At 51.8% G+C, this 25775-nt stretch overlaps 1 protein-coding gene across 3 annotated transcripts in view; it reads left to right on the top strand.

Moving 5' to 3' along the window:
* The window catches only part of Ttc7a (tetratricopeptide repeat domain 7A), a 130089-nt gene that overhangs the window by 40914 nt on the left and 63400 nt on the right, over positions 1-25775 (top strand). For 2 of the 3 annotated variants that reach the window (XM_063229069.1, XM_003473072.4), the window contains exons 4-8: positions 8553-8683; positions 11551-11666; positions 23856-23934; positions 24424-24581; positions 25088-25151. In XM_063229069.1, coding sequence (XP_063085139.1) covers positions 8553-8683; positions 11551-11666; positions 23856-23934; positions 24424-24581; positions 25088-25151 — 548 coding nt within the window. Of the gene's footprint in view, positions 1-3463; positions 3793-8552; positions 8684-11550; positions 11667-23855; positions 23935-24423; positions 24582-25087; positions 25152-25775 lie in introns of those variants that run through there. The other variant, XM_013155851.3, reaches the window with a different exon arrangement.

Below are 25775 nucleotides of genomic sequence, written 5' to 3'. Positions count from 1 at the left end.
GCATCTGCCATTTGCGCTGTGTGGAAAACAGTCTGAATCCATAGGTTCAGTGCCCTTCCTGCCAGGCCTGTCTGCTGTGGTGCCTGCTCTTGCAAAGGCCTGGTTCTCAGTGCTCATGACTATCAGCCCCCTCTGTCCCTGGAGGAAAACTGGTCATTTTTCATGTACCATCAACTGATCTTTCCCTCCTTTTCTTCCCTGGCGCTCCATGTGTCCAGGGCTAAGATCTGCTCCTCATACCCAATAAGACCCATCTGTCCTTGCCAGCCATGTCCCGGGATCTCTGCTCTGCACAGGGATGAGCCCTTTGAACACAGTTCCAATTGTCCAGCCCATGGCACCTTTTCCCTCCTCCAAGCTTGCTGGGGTCATGCATGGCACAGTGGCACATCCTTGTTTTCCCCAGTTGGGTGGTGGGTTCTTTCTGCAGGGATATGACCTTTCCTGTTGTTCCCCTGGAGACCCTGGGCCAACTCCCACAGAAAAGGTATAGTCTGCCAGCAGTGAGTTCAGCAAATGCCTGCAGGAGGCTCCATACTGAACTACCAGGATCGCTACTCCTGAGGGAACAGGAGATGGGTGACCAAGGCCTACCCTGTGTGTGGCAGCTCTCCTGGAAGAGCTAAGCATGCAGAAGCTATCAGCAGGACCTGTGTAGCACACGAGCTCCTTGGAGCCATTCCTTCCTGTCTGTTCCCCAGCCCTTGATAAGTTTTAGCATCAGTAAAGTCTGCTGTTGGGAAAAAGGAAACACCCTAGCAGTAGCTGCCTGTGGCTTATTACCATGTTTTTCTAGGCAGGATAGCAGACTTTCTGTGTGGTTCTGGCTGTCTTGGCCATGTGGCTGTGCCCAGCTCTGTTCTCTGGGAAACTCTGCTTTAGCTCTTTTGGGGTATTTACGAAGAATCCTTCTAGAGTGCTGTCTTTTGGGCACCTCCTCTTGGCGGGAGGAGAACATTTGGGACGGTCTTATGAGTTGAGTGGTTTGAGGCCTCGTTTGCAGTTTGTGATCTGAGTAGCTCCTCGGCTCTGTAAACCTAGGAATGAGCCTTAGGCTGACTAGTATTGGATTCATAGATGAGAAGTCAAAGCCAAGGACTGTTTTCCCATGCCCTTGATGTAGATCCAGGCCCCGGTTCTACCCCGGGCAGGAGGCCTCAGGCCTCCTGTTATCCTCCAGCCTTAGGTTTGGAGGTGAGCCGTTGGCGCTGGGCTGAGTCACAGGCCTCACCCCCAAGGCTTGCACAGTGAGAGCACCAGGGGGTCTTCGTGAAGTCCTGCGAAGGGGTATCCTGTCTCCCTGTCTTCTTAGGCTCTGCCTTCTGCAGGAAATTTCCAGCTCTGATCTGACTTGACTATCAGCCAGCTTAGATTGGTACATACAGGCAAAGGGCCCCTTAGCCAAGCTTCCTTCAGAGACGCTGTGAGGACTGAAGCTTGGAAAGCTTTGTTTTGGCTCTGCTGTGGCCACAGGAAGTGCCTGCAGTAGGTAGGTTCAGCCCTGAGATACTTCACGAGGTACCCTGAAGCGCCAGCCCATGACCAGATGGAGGAGGTTGCATTCCAGCTCATGGGGCTGCTGTCTTGTGTCTGGAATTTCAGTTTCCTAACTGGGAGATGCGGACATCCTCTCTGCTCCTACCTGACCCAGTGACTAAACCAGTCCTCTGTTTCAGGAATTGACACCTTGCTTCTAGGGATCTGTTTCTGTAAAACTGGACTTAGAGTTGTAATGACCAAAGTGCAGCTCTATGTAGCTGGAACATTAGTCACACAAAGAGAAGGACTGCACATTTAGAGCCCACGTAGCTAGAAAATCATCGGGGCCAGTGGCATCAGGCAGTGGATCCAGCGGCTCAGAGTGAGTGCGTGGAAGTCTTTTTCAGCAGCTGCAGTTTCTCTGGTTCTTCAGCATAGCACTTGTAACCTCAGGAGGAAGGAGCGCCTGGGGAGGTTCTGCTTGACCTGATTTGGTCACAGTGCACCCTGCATTCAGTCATGGTTACTAGCACCTGGGTGCTGCTGGCTTGAGGCCAAGAGAGGGATTTTCCCCACTGAATCCCACACTGGCCTGCCCATGAAATATTGCACAGCCCTCTCCCTCAAATAAGCTCACCTGGCGGAAAACGTCATTTAGGTCAGTTTTCTGTAGGATCTGGGGCCTAGACCCAGGACAGAGTCTCTGCTCTTTTTTGTTGGTCCAAGCACTATGGGATATTCCCCAGTCCTGACTGCACCTAGAGGAGCTCCAGGCCTAGTCTTTCCATCCCCCAGCCTCGGCTGGTTCAGCCACAGAAGGCTGGTCTGTGGTAAAGACTGCATCCCTCCCATTTCCTTGGTGCTGGCTCACTGTGTTGGCGACGATGACATGAGGAGTGACCCCCACTTCTCCAGCCACAAGTTTGTTGTAGAGCCTTTTACTCCTTAGTCATTAGTGTTTAATTTGGGGTTCGTTGTGGTCCTACAAATGGGCCCCTTGAGAATGAGCCCTGCATATTTAATCAGCCTGTGGCCTATTTCTTCTCTGGCCAGACAACACGCCCTGACAGGCCTGTTGGCTGGCTGGCTGTGAGAACACAAGGCCGGCTCACCTGGAGATTGTGGCTGAGAGATGCTGAGAGGAATGAAAAAGGAAAAAGCAGCTTGATGTCAGGAGTAGGATGCATGAGTTCTCTTTTCACCCTTGAGGATTTGTTTTGTTTTATACTTATTTCTGTTTTGTTTTGTGGTGGTAGTTGTTTCCTGTTCTCCTCTGCAACCCTAGAGTATTTCACTGGAATTCTATGGCTTACTAAAATTTTAAAAAGTATAACAAAGTACTAGGTTGCTTCTGGAGCAGGATATGGTAGCATAATTGGTTTTCATTCTGTTGTTTTGTTTTCTCGGCTCTCTGGTGGCAGGAATGAGCTGTTGATTGTGGCTTCACCACTGGCCCAATGTGAAGGGAGTGGTCTAGGGGAGGCTGGTTCCAGGTGCCCAGCTGGTATGGGGTCCCAGGAGGAGGCCGGAGGGGGTGTTCACCAGGCCTTGGTCAGAACACTGAACAGAACAGGGCAACTGGTTTACCATCTTGCCCCCACTACCCCAACTAGCCCACAGCTCGCAGGAGGGAGGCCTCATGCCGGGCAGTCTCCATGTATCTTGTCCTGGCTGCCCCAGAATACTGCTGGGGCAGGTAGAGAAGTCAGCACTGAGACTCAGATCTGTACTTGTAAGGGTGAGAAGGGAGTGAAGAGCCTGAGATCTGGAGGCCCTTGGTGGGTTAGAGAGTAAAGGAAGGTACCTGGGATTCAAGGGCGTGGAAGCCAGAGTATGGTGGGGAGAGGAAGAAAAGGAAGAGAGGGGGCTAGGGATTTAGCTCAGCGGCATAAGCACCTGCCTTGCAAGCAGGCGGTCGTGAGTTCGATCCCCAGTACCGATAAAAAGGAAAAAGACAAAAAAAAAAAAAAAGGAAGAGAGAACAGCATTTTTAAGTATACAGTGTAGCACTGCTAGGACACTGTTGTGCAATCTCCAGAACTCTTTGTGGAACTGAAGCTGTATACTGATTAAACAGTGACTACTTTTTCATCCCTCCTCCAGCCATTGGCAAACACCCTTTTGTTTTTGGACTCTGTGAGTTTGATCTCATGGAAGTAGAATCATACAGTACAGTGGTGGTGAGCCTAGCACACGTGCTGCACTGGGCTGTTATCAGTGAAAGCTCTACGGGGCTCCCCATCACCGACGCAGCACTTGCATTTTGTGTCTGTACTGCACTGAAGCGTATGTTGGAATTTCTTTCTCCAGAAGGTAGGATGACATTGCATTGGATACACATATGTAGCACATTTTGTTGGCATCTTCATCCATTGAGGGGCCTTTGATCATTCCATGCTTTGGCTATTGTGAATAGTGCTGTGCATGTGTTTATACATTGATCTCTGCAAAACCCTGCCGGCAATTCTCTCGAGTCTGTATCTCGAGGTGGAATTGCTGAGTCATGCAGTGCTAGTTTTCAATTGTGTGTGTGTATTTCTCAATTTTTTTTGTTTTGTTTTTCTGAGACAGGATCTTGCTATGTAGTTCAAACTGGCCTTGAACTAACTATGGCTGGCCTCAAACTTGTAGCAATCCTCCTACCTCAGCCTCCCGCGTGCTGGAATTACAGGTATACCACCACACTGGGCTATTTTTCCATGTTTTGAGGAGCCACTGTATTGTTCCCCACAGCACTGTGCCATTTCACATTCCTACACAGTTTAGAGTATGATCTGTGGGTCTTAAAACTACCTCTAAGGCTGAAGTCACTGTGTGTTTTTCCTTCTCCTGCACTCAGGGTGCCCAGCTCTGGGGTGCTGTGGATATCTGGGGCCCTTTCACTGGCTATGTAGGCACATGGGGGTGAAGTATAAAGGTGTTCCATAGATGAAGAAGCTTTCTGTCTTCATCTCTGTATCCAGGGCCAGGGCTTCCAGGTCCCTTGGCCAAGCCTGCATGGAGAGGTGACTGCCTGGGATGGATGAGTCATCTCAGACTGAAGGAGGTGGGACCAGCTTGGTGCTGAATCTGAGACTGGGCCTGAATCTGTTTGCTTCCAAACGGAGAATGACAAAGCAGGGCACCCTCTTGAAAGGAGCTCTCTTTGGGTGGTTGAGCTACATGTTGGCACAGAAAGGCCCTCTCTGGTGGAAATCCCTGGCCCCCACTAACCCTGCAAGACTGCTTCACAAGCGCTGGGTTCCTTCTAGATTGGGCTCAAGATGAGCATGTCTACATTGTGGAACTGGTATTGTGATGTGTTTCACCCATGTGTGCAGAAGGGCTCGTGAGGTCAAAGGGGAAAAATTCCAGGGCCGGGTAGGTTCCCATCAGACACTGGACAGGAAAGTGAGCCTTCATAACAGATTTGTCAGAGAACAAACGCAGGTAAAGAAGCCTCTTTTATGGGCAGAATTGGATAATCCGACTGTGACCCTGCTCAGGCAAAGCCTTTGCCTGCTTTGGGACCTTTTGGTCTTACGAGTGTATGCGTTTTACAGAGAACCACCTTGATGAGCGTATCCCCTTGAGCCTCTGTTTCTCTGGATCCTAACTGCTTCCTTTAAAAAAGGCATAGTCTGGGTGTGGTGGCTCATGCCTGTAATCCCAGCACTCCAAAGGCTGAGGCAGGAGGATCACTGTGAATTCAAGACCAGCCTAGGCTACAAAATGAGCTCAAGGCTACCCTGAACTGCATAGTGAGACCCTGTCTCAAAAAGACAAAAAATAAATAAAAATAAAAAAGGCATAGTCTCACTTTCAGATTAGTTTTCAGACAGGGAGATACGCACAAATCTCACATGTATAACTCGATGAGTTGGATTTGTGTGAATCCCCATATACCCAGCACTCTTGTAAAGATGCAGGGCATTTCTGTCATTCCAGAAAGTTCCCGTGGGCCCCTTTCTAATTCCCATCATCCCCATTCCAAGTAACCACTGATTATTTTCCATTCCAATGGATTAATTTGCCTTTTTAAAAATGTATAAATTTTGTATAAAAATTTATACAATTTAAAAATTGTATAAATGAAATCATATAGCATGTATTTTTGATGTCTTCTTCCTTGGAATATGGTTTCTGAGAAATTTGTCCATGTTGTATGGATACAAGACATACTTACATAATTCTCTACATATCTTTCTGTGCTTTATTTTATTGTATAAATATACTGCAGTTTGTGAATTCTCCAAGAACTATTTCTAAGTGTAGAGGGAGGGAGTGCCCCGGGCTCTACACTGAGCATGTCTCAGTTGCCCTTCTGCACACCCATCTGCATCTTTCCTGTACACCTGGCCTGGGATATCACTGGCTGGAAAGATAACTGGAAATGGGCAGAGTGGGCAGTGACAGTGGTGGGGGAATGCGGAGGAGATGCCGGGCTGGGAATGGAGAGTTCTGCCTAGCATGCTCCAGGCCCCAGCCTGGATCTCCAGCGCCACCAAAAAAAAAAAAAAAAAATCTTGAGATGAAGCTAGAGTGTTCTGCTAGGTCAGAAGTAGGGAAGCTTAACTGCTCTGAAGGGCATCAGAGTGGAGGTGGCTGTGCTTTGAGCTTTCTAGAAGGATGGTCTTGGAATTCTTCCAGTAACACAGCGGGGAGAATCCTGCTGGGGCAAGAGGAGCAGATGAACCGTGGGGAAGCCGAAGCCCCCTTCCAAGCCTTCCAGAACTGCTTTGAAGCTTGGAGCAGCATCCTGAGCCTGCCAGCAGCTGGCATCCCTTGTTGCTGTGCTGTGCTGGGCGTGAGGTTGGGGAGGGGACACCCAGCTGCAGGATATCTCTTGGCCCACTGGGTCAGCATGATGTTAAAGTCGACCTGCTGTGTGCTGCTTGGAAGAGACTGTGTTCTGCCCCTTGTTCTTGGTTCTCTGGATCAGGATCAGCTTTTTGCAGGGTGGACAGGCTGCCCATCTAGTGAGGAAGGGCCGGCCAGCCCCAGAAATAAGTGGACTTCTCCGTTTTTCTTCTCTCCTCATTCCTCAGGAGTGAGGAACTTTTCCACCTGGTTGTGACTCATTTGGCAGGATCACAATGATAACTCAGTGAGCAAGGCCTTTCTGTTCTGTGCTCTCCTGCTGAGGTACCCTGACCTTTGGACCTAGTCACACCTCATTCTGACAAAGGACAAGGTCACCAAATCCCTGTGTGTTGAAATCTAGTCAAGAAAAACAACACTATTCCTTTTCTGTGTTTGCAGAGCACTTTGTCCTTTCCTGGCCATGATCAGGCTGGTTTCTCCTCCAGTTTTCCAGTACCTGGCTGCTACCTATCGTGTGCTAGGTGGGAGAAAGACAAACCCCATCAGCTGGTGGTTGGGAAATGGGTGAACAAATTAGTGTAAGAAATAGTGACACACGAATGTGAGAGTGTAAACCAGGCTCCAAGGAAGAACAGTCAGCTATACTGGGACCAGTCAGGGAGGCTTTCACACAGGAGGTGTCAGCCAGAAGATCAGAAAGTAAGCAGTAATTTGGGTATTTGGGTAGACATGGGGGCATGCATTCCCAGCAGGAGGAGCAATTTGAGCAATCAGGAAGGCACCCCGAAGTGCAGCAGTGGGGAACAGGGGGTGGAGTGTGAATGTACCAGGGAGGACGAGAGCTGAGGGTGGAGAGAGACAGGGATAGATCCTTGAGGGTCGGGGTAGAGCATCAGGAGTTTGGACCTTACCTGCTGGCAGTAGCCTGGAGTTTTAGCAAGGTGCCCGTGGCAGCAGAATGCAGGATGGGTCAGAGTGGAGTGAGGCTGGAGGAAGGGACGCCTGCTAGGAGTAGCGTGGTCTTCCACTCAGACAGAGGGAGCACCACAGCAAGGTGGGGGGACAGAGCCCTGAAGGGTGACTGCCTTGGTCATCCCTTGGGTGTTGGGGCTTACAGGATGTGTCCTTATGCAGTACTTTAGGAAGTCAGCTTGAACACTGATCACACATGAGGAACACAGGGATGTGCTGGGTTTGGGTTCTGTCCCCTGGCAGTGAGAATCCTGAAGGCAGCATTCTCTAGTCAGGCCTGTGTTAGCTGTAAGCAACAGAAGGGAAATTCAAACTGGTTTGGGCAAAAGAAAAAGGAGAAAGTAGATGTGTGTGTGGAGGGATTGGCTTATACACTGGAAAGTTTAGTGGGGAGAGCTTCAGACAAGGCAGTATCTAGGTGTTCAATGTCTCTGGGAATCTGCCCTTTTCTATCATGTCTAATCTTTATTCTGTGTGGACTTTCTCTGTTTCTTAATAAGTCTAACAATGTTTGGTAGAGTAATTCTTTGGTAGATTGATTCATTTAGTTTTTGAGGTTTCGTTGTTTGTTTTTAACTTTACAGTGTTTTCTGTATTCACATTGTGTAGTTTGTTTTTAGGCCAGTTTCTGGTACCAGTGGAAAGAGTAGCACTTCTAGGACTGGCTTTTATTTTGCCCTGATGGGGCCATGTGCTCACCCTTAGCCAGTCACCATGTCCCTCACATTGGGTGAGACTGCAGTAGGGTCAGGGGGCCAGTGGCAGGCTGTTCCTGAAACATGTGAATGTGGGGAGGCAAAACCAGAAGATGTCCCTACACACAGGACCTGAGCACAGGTAACTCTCCTCCAGGGTCACGGTGGATTGGTGTAGGTGCAGGGCTGAGGTGTGGCTGCCCAGAGGGCTCTCGTTTGCCCACATGGAGCAAGGAGCTGAGTGTTCACCCAGCAGGGGAGAAGATGGCTGGTTACACATGGCCACCACGCCATGTAGAAGGGGTGAGGCCGCGCCGCCCCGCCCCCGTGTGTATTTTCTTCCAGTGACTGGCCTGCAGGGTGGTCAGGTGTAGCATGGGGCTGGCAGTGCGATGTCCCACCTGGGCTGTGTCTGCTCCCTGCTGCCGCTGTACCCCCAGTGCTTTAGCTGCTGCTGCTTCTCTGCACTCTGCCTCTGCCTCCCACTGGCTGCTCCAGAGAGAATGTCCCTTTGCCCCTTGGAGGAGTGCAGCCTGGGCCAGGGAAGGGCCTGGAGTTGGGGCTTGGGCAGGGTGGCTCTGAAGTGCTCTCTTCTTCCCACAGGTCTCTCCCTGGAACGCCTTCCCAACTCCATCGCCTCCCGCTGCCGCCTGACCGAGCGGGAAGAGGAGGTGGTCACCTGTTTCGAGAGGGCCTCCTTGGTGGCTCAAGTGTTCCTGCAGGAGCTGGAGAAGGTGAGCTGGGAGAGCAGCACCGCAATTGAGGTGCTGTGTTGAGCACCTGAACTTGCTGCCTGCACCAAGCCCCTGCGTCACCTCATAGAAATTAGAAAAGGGAACTTCCTGTCTTCTAAGTCACTTGACATCCTGGATTGGAGAAAATTCACTGCATCACACCGATTTGGTTAGAAGGAAGGTGTTTACCATTAGGAAGTAGTTTTAGTAGATAAATGGGCCCGTATCACCTGTGCGGGGCCAGGAACTCCATGGTGAGTTCAGCTTGTAGGACCGGATGTGCCAGCCCTGTGAATGTGTTCATGCATTCACTCCTCATGCAACCCTGAGTGTGTGTGTTGGGGAAGTGGTGCATTTCTTTAGTAACTGATTTAGAGAGGGTGAATCATTCCTGCACCACACTGTCCTCTTGAAGAGCTGGCTTCAGGCTCCTTTTAGCAGTTAGACATCCTTCCTTGCTGGAGGGTATCCCAGAAGTACTTTGCCAGACCTCCATGGGAGATAGGGCCCTGGGGCACATTCTCCATGCCTTTGAGGTGACCTGAGAGCCATCCAGCAGGATCCCCAACCCTCGCTGGCACCTAGCTGTGGAAAGAACTCAGTCCTTCCTCTGGCAGGGGGCTCAGGCTTCCTGAGGGGAAGACACACAGTTGCATGAAGCATAGACCACTAAAATGTCCTGCGTGCTGGCCTCATGTTGGACACTGCCCTGAGGACTGAGCCTGTGTTCTATAACTTAGGCCTCCCGCTGATGAAGTAGGTACTACTGCTGTTCCCATTCTGCAGGTGAGCAAAGTCACACTTAGATTCTGAATACCTTGGTGTTCATAAGTAAGTGCCACCAGCAAGAACACCAGGGCATGTGGCTCTGATATTGGGCGAGACGAGGTGAGGCTTAGTAGGTGTCAGCCGGCAGGGTCTCTGGCAGCATAAGTGAGGTTGGCCGCCGTGAAGGAGGCAGTAGGGACTTCTGTCATGAGCTGAGGGACTTCAAGTCCAGGAGACATCAAAGCCTTCCTTGTGGGGGCTCCTACTACAAGGGCCCCTTTTATACCTGTCACTTCTCAGAGCATGGGGATCATCACCCTCAGCACTGTTGACACTGAGTCTGGATTGGTCTTTGCTGTGGAGGCTGCACCCCAAATCAGAGGTGTGAACAGCATCCCTTGCCTCTACCACAGAGTGCCAGCAGCACCCCTTCTCGCTGGGACAACTCAGTTTCTAGACAGTGCATCTGTCCTCCAGCTATTGAGGACGCTGCCCTGAGTCCTTTGCTTGGCTGGATTTCAGGAGGAAAGGAGAAATGATTCAAAATCCAGGATTTGAGTGCTGTTTCCTGGCAGAGTGGCTTGAGGACTTGACCTCTACATGACCTCTACTATAATCACTTGGGTCACTCCTTGAAAATAGTGGTTTTTTAAAGGACACTTCACATTTGAATTGTTTGTGATTTGAAAGAAACTTTCAGAAAAAAGACAAGTCTCCCACATGCTGGAAGCCAGGACTTTGGACTTCTAAAAGGAATTCAGGTGATGTGATGGAATGGTACCAGGTCTACAATCACATCTGTGATACAGGGTGGGCAGGTGGCCTGACAGCTGTGTCTTCAGTTGAAGGAGAGCAGACTGCAAAACTGCGCTCTCAGAAATGCCCCGCGGCTCTCCCGAGACTGGGTCCTGGAGGGGCCGAGAGACTGAGAACCTCTCTGCAGTCTGTCTTGGTTTCTGATGATAAGCTGAGTGGCTCATTGACCTTTTTCTTCCACATAGGCAGGAGACAAGGCTTCCCCAGGCAGGTCTGTCCATGGGGCTCCCAGCACTGAGGTTTAAGTGACAAGTAATGATTGACTGTTCGCGGCTTTTCCTGGAGCCACAGTCTCAGCTCCTGGGGGAATGCTCCTGAGGTGTTCCAAGCTTGTGTGGCCAGGATGGTACAGGCCTGGCAGAGGGCAAGCATTCGCTGTGTGTGGGGTGAATTAGCCAGGAAGCAAAAGAAACCTACAGTGTGGAGCTGGCCAGACTTGAGTTGGAGGCCCAGGCCTGCATCATCTGTGACTTTTAAGTGTGTTCTTAGCCTTGGTTTTCTCCTTGATAAAAGGCAGGCAAAGCTCAGCCTGGGAGGGCTGTGATACGGCTTCAGTAATGGGCCTGGAGGCCCATTCTGGAAGTTTCATCTCTCATGCTCTATCTTCTCTCTGGGGGGTATGGACAGCATTGGCACCCAGAGGACTTACTCCCTGTCCTGAGGGAGGTGAGATTTGCATAGCAGAGGGGCGGGATCTGTGGAAAGTGACCTGTCCATGCAGGCTCAGGCAGGGGTGCTGAGGGGTGAGAAGGGCCAGTCTGCTTGGCTGGGAGCAGACAGGAAATCTACACTGTGGGTGACTCGGCCTCAGTGTCCTGACCTGTGAAATGGGAGTGACAGTTTCTACCCATTAGGGTTGCTCTAAAGATGGCATGAGCTAATGAATGTAATTTAAAATTCTGTGATTGGTGAATATCGTGTTAGACAAAGGCTTTTACCATTTGGCTGGAGACAGAAAGCTTTACAAATATTTATTTGTTATTTTTACTTTTTGTGGCACCAGGGATTGAGCCCAGGGCCTTCATGCTAAGTATATCCCTAGTTCTTTTTAATTTTTTGTTTTGAGACAGTCTCATGAGGTCACTAAGTGGCCCAGGTTGGGCTTGAACTTGTGATCTTCCTGAATTAGCTTCCCAAGTGTGGACATAGTGTAAATTAAAGTGATCTGGGTTGCATTTTGTCTGTGCTGGGTGACAGTGGGGCCAACCTCTCTGGCTGGGCTCACACTCCAGACCTGTCTCTATCCTTTGAAACAACACCTCCCTCTCTGTTCCCCTTCTCAGACTGCAAACAACAGCGCCTCGAGGCACCTGAAGAGCTCCCACCAGGCTGACTATGAGCTCACCTACTTCCTAGAAGCTGCCCTGCAGAGTGCCTATGTGAAAAACCTGAAGAAGGGGTAAGTGGCTGGCAGCTGAGCAGCCCGTGTCTCGGCGGGCTCCGAGGGAGTGCAGCGGGCCAGCTGTGTCATGTCTTGTTGGGCGAAGGTGTGTGGAGGCCAAGCTTTGGGCAGCTGCCAGAGCAGTAAATCCTCTGTGCGCTGGGAAGGCTTGTGTGCCGGTGAGGGTCTCCTTATTACCCGGAGTGGCTGTCCTTGGGATGCAGGGGAGCTGGGGGGTCTGTGGTGATGTGGAGAGCGAGGAGGGCGTGGCGCTGGTTGGTAGGTGTGGAGCTGGTGGTGTTCCTCTTGGCAAGGTGTGAGGTTTGGGTGGGAAAAATCAGATGGGAAGGCTGGTCTCACACCCCAATTTTTAAGGGATGGTGAGCTGTGGCAGGGAGAACGGTCATTTGGGGTGCTGCTGTGGATGAGGGAGTAGGAAGATTGCTTTTCCATGCATTGTTTTTGGGGATTCTGGGAGTGCTCACCTGCCTGAGCCCCAGGAACGCAGAGTCTAGAATGCTGCCTAGGTTGGTTGGTGCTGGGTGCAGCAAGCCCCTGGTCAGTAGAAGAGAGAATGGCTGGCTCTAGGTGTCGGGTCAGGAGTGGTGGCTCATGGCGGTGGCTGCGGAGGCAGAAGGGAGCTAGCTGACTCCGAGGCAGACAGCCGACAGTACCCTTACTCAGGTGGAGAGAGGGTTCCTGTGTCTGCAGCAGAGAGTTAGGGCCCCCTCAGCACCTTCCTTTGCATGGTTAACAATCCATCACCAATGCCACCAGCAAGAAGAGGGAATTCACATGCGCTGAGTGCAGCCTGTCTCACAGGAGGGGCAGTTTGTCACATGCCTGCCCTGGCTCACCTCTGGCCTCCCTGCAGGGCAGTGGGGGGAGGGGGACAAGCAGGCATTCCTCCTCCTGGGTTAGGAGTCCCAGGATAAGTCACCTGGAGGTCTCTGAAGCCCATGAGTCATGTTCGGTATGATTTATTTTGTTAAATTTCACTGGTTCATTCTTTTCATTTACTTGTTTTTGAATAGATGATTCTTGCACGTAGTACTTCTTTAGTTGGTTTTTTTTTTTTTTTTGGTACTGGGAATCGAACTCATGACCTTGTGCTTGCCAGGCAGGCACTTAAGCTACTAAATCCCCAGCCCTGTGATACCTGTTTAGTCAGAAGAAACATACTTACAGTTTCCATGTGCAGTATGTTGGTCACACAGACAGACCACTTCTGTGACCAAGGATGTGTATTCTTCCTACCCACAACCAGTTCTCTAGAATCCCAGCCAGGAGTTCCATAGTCTGGTTCAGTGCTGACATGAACCAGCATTAGCACAGGTCCCACAGGACTGCCCCTGCAGGTGCCAGTCCCAAGTAGCAAGTCCCCCCTTCACCCGCGGACTGTCTGATTCAGCCTTGATCAGAGGTTCCATGACTCCTCCTCTGGGTCGGGATGGGATAGAGCAGCATACAGCCCCGAAACAGTGTTTTGCTTGCAAGGTGCCTGGGCTGTAAGACAACATGGCAAGCAGTGGGTAGGGGAGATGGCAGCTTCCGTGCCCTCTCTGGCCGAGCTGTCCTGGGTGGGTACATTGCAGAGGAGCTGCTATGTGGGATCGATACTGTATGCCACACGCAGTCACCTCAACTTCATCCCCCACCTGCCCCTTTACAGAGAACAATTTGCAGACCCCTTACTCAGGGTATTCACTATTAACATTTTGGTGTGTATCTTTCATGTTTTTCTATGCATAGATATGCACTTGTTTTTTTCTTTTATTATTTTAAACAGAAATTAGTCACTGAAGTACACACTGCCTGAGGCCAGCTTTTTCTTTCATGACTTACTTGGCTGCTCATCTCTCTTGTTCATGAGGTTACCCTCTGCGGAGATGGAAGGGAAGGTGGCTGAGCCCACTACCAAGGCCAGCTCAGGGCTGGGTGGGCACAGGCACACAACAGCCTGGTTCTGTGACTGGGAAAGCCAGGCTTGAGCTGGGTCCTCAGCCCGAGCTTCCTGAGGATTTGGCAGGGGCTGAAGAGGTCGTTGGCAGCCACCACTAGCATGGTCTAGCATAGCTGAAGTCTGCAGGAGATCCCTGTGGCCAAATAAGTATGATGTTTATCAGTGGGTTGAAGGCACCTGACTCTATAGAACAGGAGCCTGATGAGGAAGGTAGTGAGGTTTCCTACTTCGTTAGATGGAGAGCTATCATTAGGGAATGTGAGGGGATGCTCCGGGCCTCTAAGAAGCATCTGGCTGAAACCCGGAGCTCAGCATTTCCATTCAGTGGGCAGCCCTGTCTAACACAGTAGCTCTGTGGACCTATGTTCCTTTCTGGGTGTCCAAAGCCTCAGCTGCCTGGAAGAGAAGGGAGTAGAATCCCTTGCCCAGAACTTGCAGAAGCCCTTGGCGAGGCCCTGTGCAGGAGGCAGAAGTGGCTGAGAGGGCTGTTGCAAGCAGATGGGCGTGGGCCTTGGGGAAGCTTGTTCTGTCTCTCCCTCCCCCTTTCCTTCCTTCTCTCTCCGTCCCCCTTCCTCTCTCTTGGCCCTGTTGAGGAGCAGGAGAGGTGCTGTCTTTGCGATGGTAGGAATAGGGTGGCATCATCCCAGACCCGAAGCAGGCCATCACCCTGCTCACCCCTCCCACCTGGCAGAGTAGGACGGTGGGCTGTGCACTCTGGATCCACCCCTAGGAGCGAGTCCCAGCTTTGTTGCCAGATCCCCGGGACCCTGGGCAAGTCCGCTGAGCTCTCAGAACCCCATTATTCCTCGCTGTGAAGTTGGAGTGAAGACTGTGGTATATCATACCTGCGTGCTCAGAATATCAGAATCTGCATTGTTACCATTTTTTTATGCACGGCTGGACAGGCTGCAGGGCCAGATAGGAACTTTATACTTTTCCTTTCTCTCTTGTGGTTTCCTAAGTTGTAAACTGGGGAGCCAGGGGGCTCATTTCTGAAACTGTCTCTGTGACTGTAGAGAAGCCGCAGATACCACATGGGGTGCCCAGAGGCCTAGCTGCCTCCCCCCACATCCACAGCTGCTCTTAAGTCCTGTTCCGGTTGCTGAACGTCAGTTTTGGAGGTGGTGGCTCAACAGACTGGTTCCTGTTTTTTTTACTGAGGCAGTGCCATTGCCCTTCCCTGCTCTGCCCCCTCCTTTTGCCCAGTTCGAAGCTTCAGGGGGGCACCTGGGGCTCAGGCCATACTGATGCTGCTGTCTGCCCCCTGCCTCCAGAGGTGTGGAAAGGGGCTATACCCTGTTTGTGTAAATAAACTTTTATCAGGACACAACCACACCCATGCCCTCACGTAATTGTCTCGCCACTGAGTTTAGTGGTGACGATTGAGGCCACATGGCAAAACCTGTCATCTTTGCTGTCTTTATTTGACATGTATAGAAAAGTTTGTGACCCCCGCACTCAGAGCTGAGGAGAGCTCCCTCCCAAGACCTTCACGGGCACAAAGGGCAGGCTGAGTCCAGGTAGAAGCCCTGTGGAGTGGAGTTTGTGGGGAGGGGAAGGTTCTAATTTCAAGCTTCTTTGTCCATTCATTGTTTAATGAATACGCCATCTAAGAATTCATGCCCCTTGTTAAGTGCTAAATTTGCACTGGCACGTGTTAACACTTTGCTTGCCTGTGTGCGTCTTCCTCACAGCCCTGAAGTAGGTGCCATAGTTGCCTGCTCTGCTTTGCAGATGGGAAGCTGAGGCATGGACAGCCGTCGTGACTCGTCCTGCACAGAGCCGGGATTCTGCATGCAGGGGTTCTTGGGCTTTAGGAGCAGGCGCGCATAACCACTGGGAGCCACTGTCCACAGCAGAAAGCAGGGTCTGACTAAGACCCTGTTCCACCCGCAGCCTGCACAGCCCAGCGCTGTTTCCCCTGGGTGAGCTCATGCTCTGCAGGGTCTGTGTCCCACCTGTGGTGTGACCTACAGGAAGTCTCCAAGTTGTGGTCGGCTGGGTGCCCTCCCCAGCTGGAGGAAGTCAGGAAGGGGCCTGGGAGCTGGAGGCAGAGTCCCTCGTCCTGTGAGTTCCTCCCCTGCCCCTCCAGCTTGGCTCCCTCCCTCTGGGATGGTGCTTCTGTTTGTAACACAGTATGGGCTGGGAGAGGAAGGGGTGGAACCCAGCCTTTGGATGTGCTGCTGTTAGCCCCCTTCTGCCGGGTCCCTCACCTCCACCTTTTCGCCACATGGCATTTTCTGCAGATATAGCAAGGTTAAGGTGAGCATCAAGGGCAGCCAGGCTGGAAGAAGGGAGAGTGCCTTGGGTGCCAGGCTGGAGCATGTGACAGGGGCACAGCGCTCCCTCTGCAAAACAGGTTCACGGCTGGGGGCTTGAAGAGGCTGAGCCACTGGCCCAAGCCCACCCAATGGCTTCCAGCTGCAGGTTTGAGAGTCCTGGAAACCTAAACCCCTGCTAACATTTGGGGGAGGAAGGGTAGCCTGGCAGCCCACAGGGTGTACGGACCCTGTGGAGGGATGGGTTCTGCTGTGGTTCTGTCTGTGGGTAGATCCTTGGCGCACAGCCTTTGGCCTTCTTTTGTGCCTCTTGTGACTCCAAGTCAACATTCTCTGAAGGGGACTTCTCTCCCTATAGGCACCCTCCCATTTTGTGCACCTGGCCCTGGGAGATGGTGGCGAGTGTGCCCATTCACACGCACATAGAAATGCACACTGCAGGTGCCAGTGCAGGGCAGAGGCGTCAGGCAGTCATCACCTCCTCAGAAAGCCCAAGTGATTTCAGTTTCTCTTCTCTTTTTGTAATTGCGCCCTCCCTTTGTCCTGTTTCCTGCAGAGGCACAAATTTCAGTCCTTAAAGCCAAGATAGGGGCTCCACCCCACCCACCCCAACCACAGCTCGTGAAGCCAAGTGGAAATTAATCATCCTTTCTTTCCAAGCAAACAGCCCAAACATCTGAAGTCCGAGTGTGAGTAGCAGTCCCAGGCCATGTGGCAGTTCTGAAGCCCCTGTCTCTGTTTCCTGTGACCCAGTCCAGCTCAGAGGTGGTCCCGAGAGTGGACAGCAACCTGTACAGCAGGGCTGCAGCCCTCTGTGCCTGGCTGGGCTGTAAATAATGTCTTAGAACCGTTCCTCCTAGCAGTGGCTTGAGTTTGTTGGATACTTACTGCATGCTCGGCGGAAAGCTAATGCTCTTCCCTGTAATCCCGTGGAGCAGAAAGTGGCGCAGGCCTGACTTCACTGAGGGAAAGCAGCAGAGCCAGTGAGCCAAGCACTGAACCTGGGTCTGTCCGACACAGACGCCCAGGGCTTTGCCCACTACACAGTCCAGCCCAGCATACCTCCCCACATGTGGCTGCTCTGCCTCAAGGAACTTCAGTAATCACACATTGTTGCCCCTTGATCCGAGTTACACCTTCCTAGGGGCATCACCAGTTTCAATATTTTTTTATATGTTGTTGTTCTTATTAGTTAAAAACTTAGGTCTCCTTAGCCTAGGGTTTCTCGGCTTCAGCACTATGGGTGTTTTAAGCCTGATGACACTTCACCGAGAGCTATGCTAGCCATTGTAGGTTTCAGCAACATCTCTGGCCTTCATCCAGTAGTTTCCAGAAGTACCCACACCCAGGGTGACAACCAAACTATGTCACTAGACTTTGACAGATGCCCTGTGGGGAAGGGAGGCAGTCCTTAGTTAAAAACCTCTGCCTTAGTGGGGTAATGATGGTGCATGCCTGTAATCCCAGCACTCTGGGAGGCTGAGGCAGGAAGACCCCAAGTTTGAGCCCAGTTTAGGCAATTTAGTAAGTAGTCTGAAAAAGGATTGGGATTTTGATCAGTGTAAAGTAAAGGCCATAGGTTCTATCTCTGGGGAAAAAAAAAATCCCTCTGTCTGAACTCATGGTGCTAGAAGAAGTAGGGTAAACTGGACAAGCCATCTGCCTTTTCCCTCACATGGAGGATTTGACTGAAGTGGTGGCATTTTCTTGACCCTACATAGCTTCCTTCTTACTCCGAGCTCCCCGAGCTCCTGGGAATGTGGACTTCCTTTGTGCTGGCTAAGCCTGAGGCCACTGCCTGGTTACTCATTCTGGGTGTCTGAAAGACATTAACTTTTTCTGGGGGTTTGCCCTATTGATTCAGCGTTAATTCCCCAGATGACTTTTGCTCCTTGCTGTGTGGCCGATGGCCGTGTTCCTGATGAGCTGGATCCAAAGGTACTGTCCGGAAATGACAGGAGTGAGAAAGCCTTCTTGGAAAGGGTGGAGACTGGGAATCCTGGGCTCCTGCTCTTCTCCTCACTGCCACTAGAGGGCAGCCATGACTCTGGTAGGAACCTGGCCCCAGGCAATTCTACAGCTGCTGGGTGGCCAGGAGGGGGCATCTTCTTGATGTGTTCAGGGTGTTGGGGGTCCAACAGTGGCTGCTGGGCCTGATTCTTGGCAATAGGGAGGCTTAGGAAGGGCGCTTGATGCCCTTGTGTGGAGCAGCTCCAGGGCTGATAGGGAGGGGAAGCAGTGCAGTTTCAGGGAGCTGGTTGTCCCTGTCAGTGGCTCTGACCTCACGGGGACCAAGTACCCGGCATCGACCAAACACCTGAATGTGAGCAACTCTGTTCCTTCACCCATCATGGGCAAGGGGCCATCTGGCTTTAGGCTGGTTTTCCGTTTTCCTTCTACCCGGATTTGGTTTGTTTCTTAGGGTTGAGGTAAGCTTGGACGGCTGCATGTTTTGTGTCTTAAAAAATTTGATTAAAAAATTTGATTTTAGTTGTTTGTTTCTTTTTTTTTTTTTTGTATTGGGGATTGAACTCATGACCTTGTGCTTACCAGGCAGGCACCGTGCTACTGAGTTATATCCCCATCCCTAATATTTTTAAATTACTAAAGCAACATGTACACATGCCAAACCACAGCAGAGGGTGTGACTGTTTTCTAAGGGAGCCCTGCAGCCGCCTCTCCTTACCGTGTGTGTGTGTGTGTGTGTGTGTGTGTATACACACACAAGCGGGCACATGCGCAGCTGCTTTACCTTGCCAGCTAGGTGGTGAGTTGGAAAGCACAGGACACCTTAGGAAACTCAGCCTGCCATCTGAATTTACCTCCACAGCTGTGTTCTGAGCAGTAATTTTGTTGCTGTCAGTGACTAGGATAGGCAGGGTGGGCGGAGGGCGGGAGGCAGAATTGTCCAGCCATGGTTAGACGCCTCCCCGTGTTTTGGGCTGTGCTTCAAGGCCCACGCCACCTGTTAGTGCACATGCCTTACTTCTCTGCCCACCTTCTTGACCTTTCTCCATCACCTATGCCCACCTCACCTACAAGGGGGAGCCCGCTGCAGGGCAGCCTCCACCCTCCACACACCGGGACAGGGCAGAGGTTTAGAGACACAGTGTGGGTCTACGGCCGGTGAACAGATAACATTTGAACTTCACTGGACCTTGGCCCCTCGTTCAACCCTCCAGCTGTTGAGATCTGCCAGCTGCCATGTTCTTTCTGGATCCCTGACTAAAAACCTGTCATGACAGAGTCAGCCCTGAAAGGGGGACTTGTGGTTAGGGTCATATGTATCAGTATTGTTTAGGTTCCATTCCGCGCTCAGTTTGATTCTGTTTCTTGTTCTCTGTGTCAAAGCAAACTAGCTCTCCTAAAATGAACTTAACAAAGCACCTACTGTGTGCATAACACTTGCTGAACTCCAAGTAAGTTAGGAGCCTGGCTGTTTTAACAGACGGAGGGCTCCTTACACACAAAGCCACAAGGGAGACTCTCATCTATTCTGTCAGTCTCTTAATTTACTCCCAAAGTATCTATCAACTGCCTGTTGTGAATAGGGCCAGTGGCCCAGCACTTGTTATGCAGGAGGCACTTTGTAAAGACTTAGTAGATTAAATTTAGGGAGTTCTGCGTTCAGGTGGTAGGAGATGAAAATTTAAGCACCTCAGGTAGAGAAATAGATTTTGTCTTTCTTAGGTTTAAAAGTAGTACAGTCTGAGCCCTTGCTGCCTACACCCTCAGCCCTTGCTGAGCCCTTGCTGCCTAGAAAAGGGAGTACTGTCCCTGGGCTTTAGTTCCTTCATTGGAAAAAAGGTGTTTGTTCGATGGTGATTCTTAATTTTTATTTATTTTTTATGGTGCTGGGGGTGGAACCCAGGGCCTCTTGCATGCTCGGCAAGCGCTCTCTGCTGAGCCACACCCCAGTGCTCAGTGATGATTTCTTGAGGGCCTCTGGGTGCCACGTGTGTGTTCATGTTGTGGAAGCCGGGCCTCCCCACCTGATCAGACTTGGTGAAGATGGAACTGGAGAAGGGCTTTGGAAAATGCGCTCCACGGCCTGCTGCTGGTGAGGGGACCTCAGGGGCTTACCACACCCTTCATGTCGCACGTGGCAGCCGCTCTGAGGTCAGGCATCACTGCCCGTGTCTCTGTCTCTCTCTGTTTCTGGCCAGTCAAGCCTTACTTTAGTTGCAGTAGACAGCTTCCTGGCTTTGCCCTGTGCAGCCTGTTTCTGGGCCAGGGTTTGTTTGAGGCCCTGTTTGGATATTGTTGAGAGTGGGCAGCTTGGCTCAGAAAGGTCGGCAGGAGAGACGAGAACAAAGAGATCTTTCAAGCTGGCTGCTTGCCGGCCAGCCAGAAACAGCTTGGAAAAGCCCAAGCTCTACCTGGCACAGACACTGTTGGGGCTGGACTGGCACCGTTCAGCCTGGTGGCCATCTGGGGCTCATGAGAAGTCTCGTTGGTTTCTCAGTTCTCAGAGGGGTAAACTGAGGCAGGGCTTATTCCCAGCACTGCATAACAGGATGCCTTCAGCCTAGGACTTCACATCTCCCCTGTGCAGCCTTGACTGCTGGAACCTCTGAGTGGGGTTTTTTTCTCTGAGGACATTCAGTAAAAATTGGGATTTACTCAAAACATGCCTGAGGGTGATGATTTGTTTTGCCAAAGAATTCTTAGGCGCTTATTTAGATGACAAAAATCCCTCATAGGTTTGGAAAGAGTGAGATCTAATTCTGGGTCACAAGATCTTGTTAAAATGTAGTGCTGGCTCCTTAGGCGTGTGCTGGGGGAGTGGCTGGGGCCCTGGGAGTCAGCATTTCTTCTTGACCCCCGGGAGAAGCCAGTCAGCTGGTCTAGGAGTGATGGTGGTATACAGTGGAGGGTGGCGTGCACCCAGCAGTGACAGAGGACAGTCCTTGTGGTGGTGTGGGACGAGAGGCCATAGTCACTTCTGGCTCCAGCCTCCTGGCAGCAGTCTGGGCTTGGCTACCAGGGAGGAGACTGGCAGGTGGCCCACAGAATGGAAAATCACCCAAGGTCCTGTGAGCCGCCAGCCTCCTCTGGGCTGCAGAGTCTGTGTGGCCCCAGGGGCCACCCCGCCTCCTGTGGCTGTGTCTCCAGCTGCCAGGGAGCGGGCCTGCGTACTGAGTTCCCAGAGCCAGTCGTTTCCTCTCCATTCCGGGAGCTCACGCGATCTGTGTCTTCTCTCTGTCCTGGTGATGGCTGGTGCTGTGCCGCCCCCTCAGCAAGTTGGCTTGGCTTGCAGGCTACTGTCCTGCTCTGAGCTGTTTTCTGCAACAGCGGCCTCAGTGGGACTGGGTGACTCTGCTATAGACTCTGTCTCCTGAGGCTTGTAGGGACGCCAGGCCTGTCCCTGGCTCTGTCCATCTGCCAGGGAATCCTGTTTTTCAGTCCCCTGTGGGGCTGAGGCTGGTCGGAGACAGATGAACGTGAAGCAGGAGGACCTAGCTGAACTTCCCTGCAAAATTATGCCAGTTAAATCCATCAGGAATGTGATCTTCAGGACACAACCTAGATGGGGGAAGGAGAATAACATTTGGGGAGCCTCTGGCACACACCCCAGTACACTTGGGCTCTCGCGTTGGCCTCCTGACAAAACTATGAGGGACTGAGAAGGCTTCCTCCGGGAGAGACCGGGACTTAGAGCGCCACAGTTCCAGGAGATGGACACAGGATCTAACTGCAGGGCTGGTGTTTCCCTGGTGGACTGTCCCTTGTGAAATCTGGCTTCTTAGACTAGAACCAGAGGACACTAGATCATCTAAGCCAGCAGCTCTTAAACTTGAGTGTCCATTGGAACCTTCTAGGAACTCAGTAAGTCTTAGCTTGCTGGGCCCAATCTGAATTTCTGATCAGCGGATCTGGAATGCATTTCCAACAAGTGTCTTTCCAGTAGATTCCTGGGATTGTGGTGCTGCTAGTCCAAAGACTATAATCCAAGCACCTCTGATCTATACCATTTTCCCAGTGTGTAAGTTATAGTGAGACTCATGCTAACTTGTTTTTTTGGTGGTGATATAGCGGATGAGACCCAGGACTTTGTGCATTTAGGCAAGAACTCTACCACAGAATCCACACTTCTTTTGTCTTTATCTTAACAGGCCCTAAACTAGGACTTGTCCTGCCTCAGCCTTCTCAGTAGCTAGGATTACAAGCCTGTGCCACCGCGCTCAGCCACAGACTTAAAAAAATATCTGTTGACAGAAAAATAACCAGCACAGTAAACGCATGTGTTCTAGTGAGAAATCTACTGAAGCAGAAGGAAGATTATAAAAGAGTTACATAAGTAATGACACTGCTAACCCCACACAACTAGCGGTGAAGACTGAACTGTGTATGCAGACAGCTGAAGCTGGGACACCCTGAGCTAAATGGAGCGCTCATGTTGCGGAGGAGGAACAGGCGAACCTGCTTTCCTAGGCCACGTGGCCCTTCGTAGATGGGCCTGCGTGGTGTGTCCTGAGCCTGAGTCTCCCTGGCCTATGGGTTCTTCGGAGCACTGGGCTGACTAGGCAAAGTTGTGATTCTGACCCTACCCCAGGGATCTTGGTCTCCATTCTCAGCCCTAAAATAGGACTGCTTTTGTAATATTGGACATTTGTATATTTTTAGCCCTCTTGTCTGAGCCAGAGCTTCACTGAAGCCAGAGGACTTGATCTGTGAGCTCAAGGCACCTGAGTGTGCTGAGCAGGAGCTCCTGCAGCTCTCCTGGCTGCCTGCTTTGGCTGGTCAGGCTTCGATCTCATCTCGTCCACACGTGCTAGCCTGGCAGCCTGAGCTTTCCCTCGTGTGGTACCATCCAGGGAACTCCCACTCCTCAACCCAAGCAGATAAACGGGACTGGTCTACTTCATAGTGGGAGCTGTGATGGGGTACCTGGGGTGAACCCCGAGCTCAGGAGGCCACAGTGTGCGAAGGTCAGAGCTGCCCTGGAAAATGACCTTGAGGTGTGGGAGTTGCTTCAAAAGAATTAACAAGCAGGCTGGCAAGGGTCTGGGGGTCTTACTGGTTGTAAAAGATGAAGGGCTTTTGAAGGCCCATGGTAGGTAGCACTTGACACCAGAACTGGTCGTTCAGTTTAGCATTCACTTGAGTGGTGGGAGCTAAGTCAGGGGAGGTGAGGAGCAGTCCCAGGAGGCCACTCAGAAGAGCTACCCTAAATTCACTCATCCCTGGGATTCTGAAGGCACTGGTCTGGGGAGGGGTCAGCTGACCTCTCTATGTCAGCTAGATATCTCCAGGGGCAGGGAGCTGCTTTTCAAATTGCAGGCTGCAGCTCATTAGGGGTTACATGCAAGATGATTTTGTGGGCTGCAGCCAGTGTCTTTCAAAAGCAGAGTGAGGGAGAAGTAAACTCGCAAGTGTCAGAGTTGCCTGTCCATAGTGGAAAGAGGTAAGTGTGTCAAGAAGCCTTATATTTGTGTACAAAGAACAGTGAGTTCAGTATGAGGTGTATTTCTCACTGTAGGTCACATTGTAGCAACCCTAAAAATTGTTAAGGCTCAGAGGTTGATGGAAGAGAGGAGACCTGGCTGGCAGGTCACTGGGTCAGTCTTGGGGCCTGGCAGTGGGGACCTGCAGTGAGGATGGACTCCAGCGTGGGCTGCATGTAGCAGGCGACGTGTGAAACTGACCCAAGTTGGGAAGCTCAGGCCAGCCAAGGCATTTGGGCCAGGGTGGCACGGGTTTACAGGGTCAGTCTTGGTGCCCTTGAGTGGTAAACTGGAAATCTGAGTTGCTGGAGTCTTTGGGAGATGGATCTCCTTCCTCTCTTTGCTGTTGTCTCTGCTTGCTGTGGCCTTTGGGTTATTACTCTGGTCTTTCATCTTAATGATTGAAGGTATTCAAGGAAAACTCCAGCACACAGGCTTCCACTTAGCTCTGCAGGCTTGAGGGTGTCTTTGCAGGAGTTGGGCCCATAATGACCCATGTCTGCTGCCCTCCCTCCAGGAATATCGTGAAGGCCATGAGGGAACTCCGTGAAGTTCTACGGACTGTGGAGACCAAAGCAACCCAAAACTTTAAAGTGGTAATGTAGCTGCTGGCTGTCCCTGGTTTATGCAAGGGTTGGGGGAGAGTTTCTGTAGGAGACAACAGAAATCATAGCAGGCAGCCAGGGGTGGCTTTCTTGCCTCACCTCACACCTGCCTTCATAGGCCTTAATGCATCCAGAATCACAACCATAGCTGCTGTGCATGCTGTCAGCACCTCCACCAGGCATTTGGTAGAAAAAGGTGCCTGTGCTTCTAGGTCCGATTCCTTTCCACCTCTGTAAGGGCCTTCAGGGCACACAGAGATGGGGGTGTTCCCTGGGGTCAGGAGAGGGAGGGTGTACACCTCTCATCTAGAAGAGGAGAGGCAGAAGAGATGAGGTAGAGCCATCTAAGCCCAAAAGGCTGGGGCGCCTCAGTGCTGGGATCCCTCAGGAGTGGCACCAGGGAGCCCGGGGGCCCCACATACAGGGCCAGCTGGGTGGAGGGCATTACAGTGCGTCCGGCTGAGTTCCTCCTGCCTGCAGATGGCTGCCAAGCACCTGGCAGGGGTCCTGCTGCACTCACTGAGTGAGGAATGCTACTGGAGCCCTCTGTCCCACCCTCTGCCCGAGTTCATGAGCAAGGAGGAGAACGCCTTCATCACGCAGGCCCTGCGCAAGCCTCACCTCTATGAAGGGGACAAGTGAGTTCCACCTGCCCTGCTCAGCCACACCAATCTCACACTGGGTGGGACTCCCAGCCTCTGCCTGTACCTCTTTGGTTGCTGCCCTGCACTCTGGGCCGGGCAGGCACTCAGGGATCAGGGAAGGAAGCTCTTCTGTGGGCCCGGGGGGAGACTCCAGTCAGTCACCCAGAGGCCCATTTGGTGATCTGATGCCTATAGTCCCAGGTGGGTCCGTGGCCAGCTGGCAGAGGCTCGGAACCTATGTGGTGCTCTCTGTGCCTCGCCCTGCAGCTTCAGGCAGTGCTCTGGACAGGAAGGCCCCTTCTTCCCCAGGGGCATCTGTGGCCTTTCAGACCCTAATTTAGGGCCCATTAAGGAGCTGCTTGTGATGTCAGTGCCTGTGAATTATGCAGGAGTGGGTCACCTTACCAGTTGGGTGCTGACTTGGGGCAGAAGGGCCACGGGGTGGTCAGAGGTGCTGTGGCTGCGGGGTGGGCTTAAGCCCGGCTGCATTTGCCTTTCAGCCTCTACTGCCCGAAGGATAACATTGAGGAGGCCCTCCTGCTGCTGCTCATCAGCGAGTCCATGGTAAGCTGGGGTGCCTGGGGATGGGGGTAGGGCAGGAGCTTAGACACAGCCCCTCTTTGTCCTGTACAACCTGCTTCTAGGGAGGCCCCAGAGCTAGGGCTCCTTGGCTCTGCTTCCCGATGCAGGGGGTGGGTCTGGCTTGCTGGGCCTGGGTTTGGCTGCATTTGGAGGCCTAGGCTCTTCCCACAGATGAGCAGGGACTGAGTGCAAGTTCCCCTCTTGTGGGATTGCAAAAGGCGATTGTTGTGAGGGACATGTGTCCAACAGCCCTGTTTTAGGATGCTGGCCAGGCATGAGAGAGCAGCAGATGGGAGTAGAAGGAGCACGAGCTTTAGAAGCAGGTGGCTAGGGTTCAGGTTCTAGCTCTGACCTCGTTAGCTAAGGGCTAGCAGCAATTCATGCCATCTCTTTGAGCCTTAGTTTCCTCCCTGTGAGATGACAGCCAGGTGTGGTAGAATAGGCCTGTAATCTCAGCACTCAGGAGGCTGAGGCAGGAGGATCATTGTGATTTCAAGGCCAGCCTGGGCTATATAGCAGACACTCAAGACAAGACAGACAAAAAAAGGTGAAAGTAACTCACAGAGGTAAGTGTAGATGGAACTCGTACATTCATGTGACAGTTAC

This window comes from Cavia porcellus, unplaced genomic scaffold, assembly GCF_034190915.1.
Source record: "Cavia porcellus strain 051 isolate PalLab524CR breed Dunkin Hartley unplaced genomic scaffold, mCavPor4.1 scaffold_1, whole genome shotgun sequence".
Lineage (NCBI taxonomy): Eukaryota > Metazoa > Chordata > Mammalia > Rodentia > Caviidae > Cavia > Cavia porcellus.
This window is presented reverse-complemented; position numbering and strand designations above follow the sequence as displayed.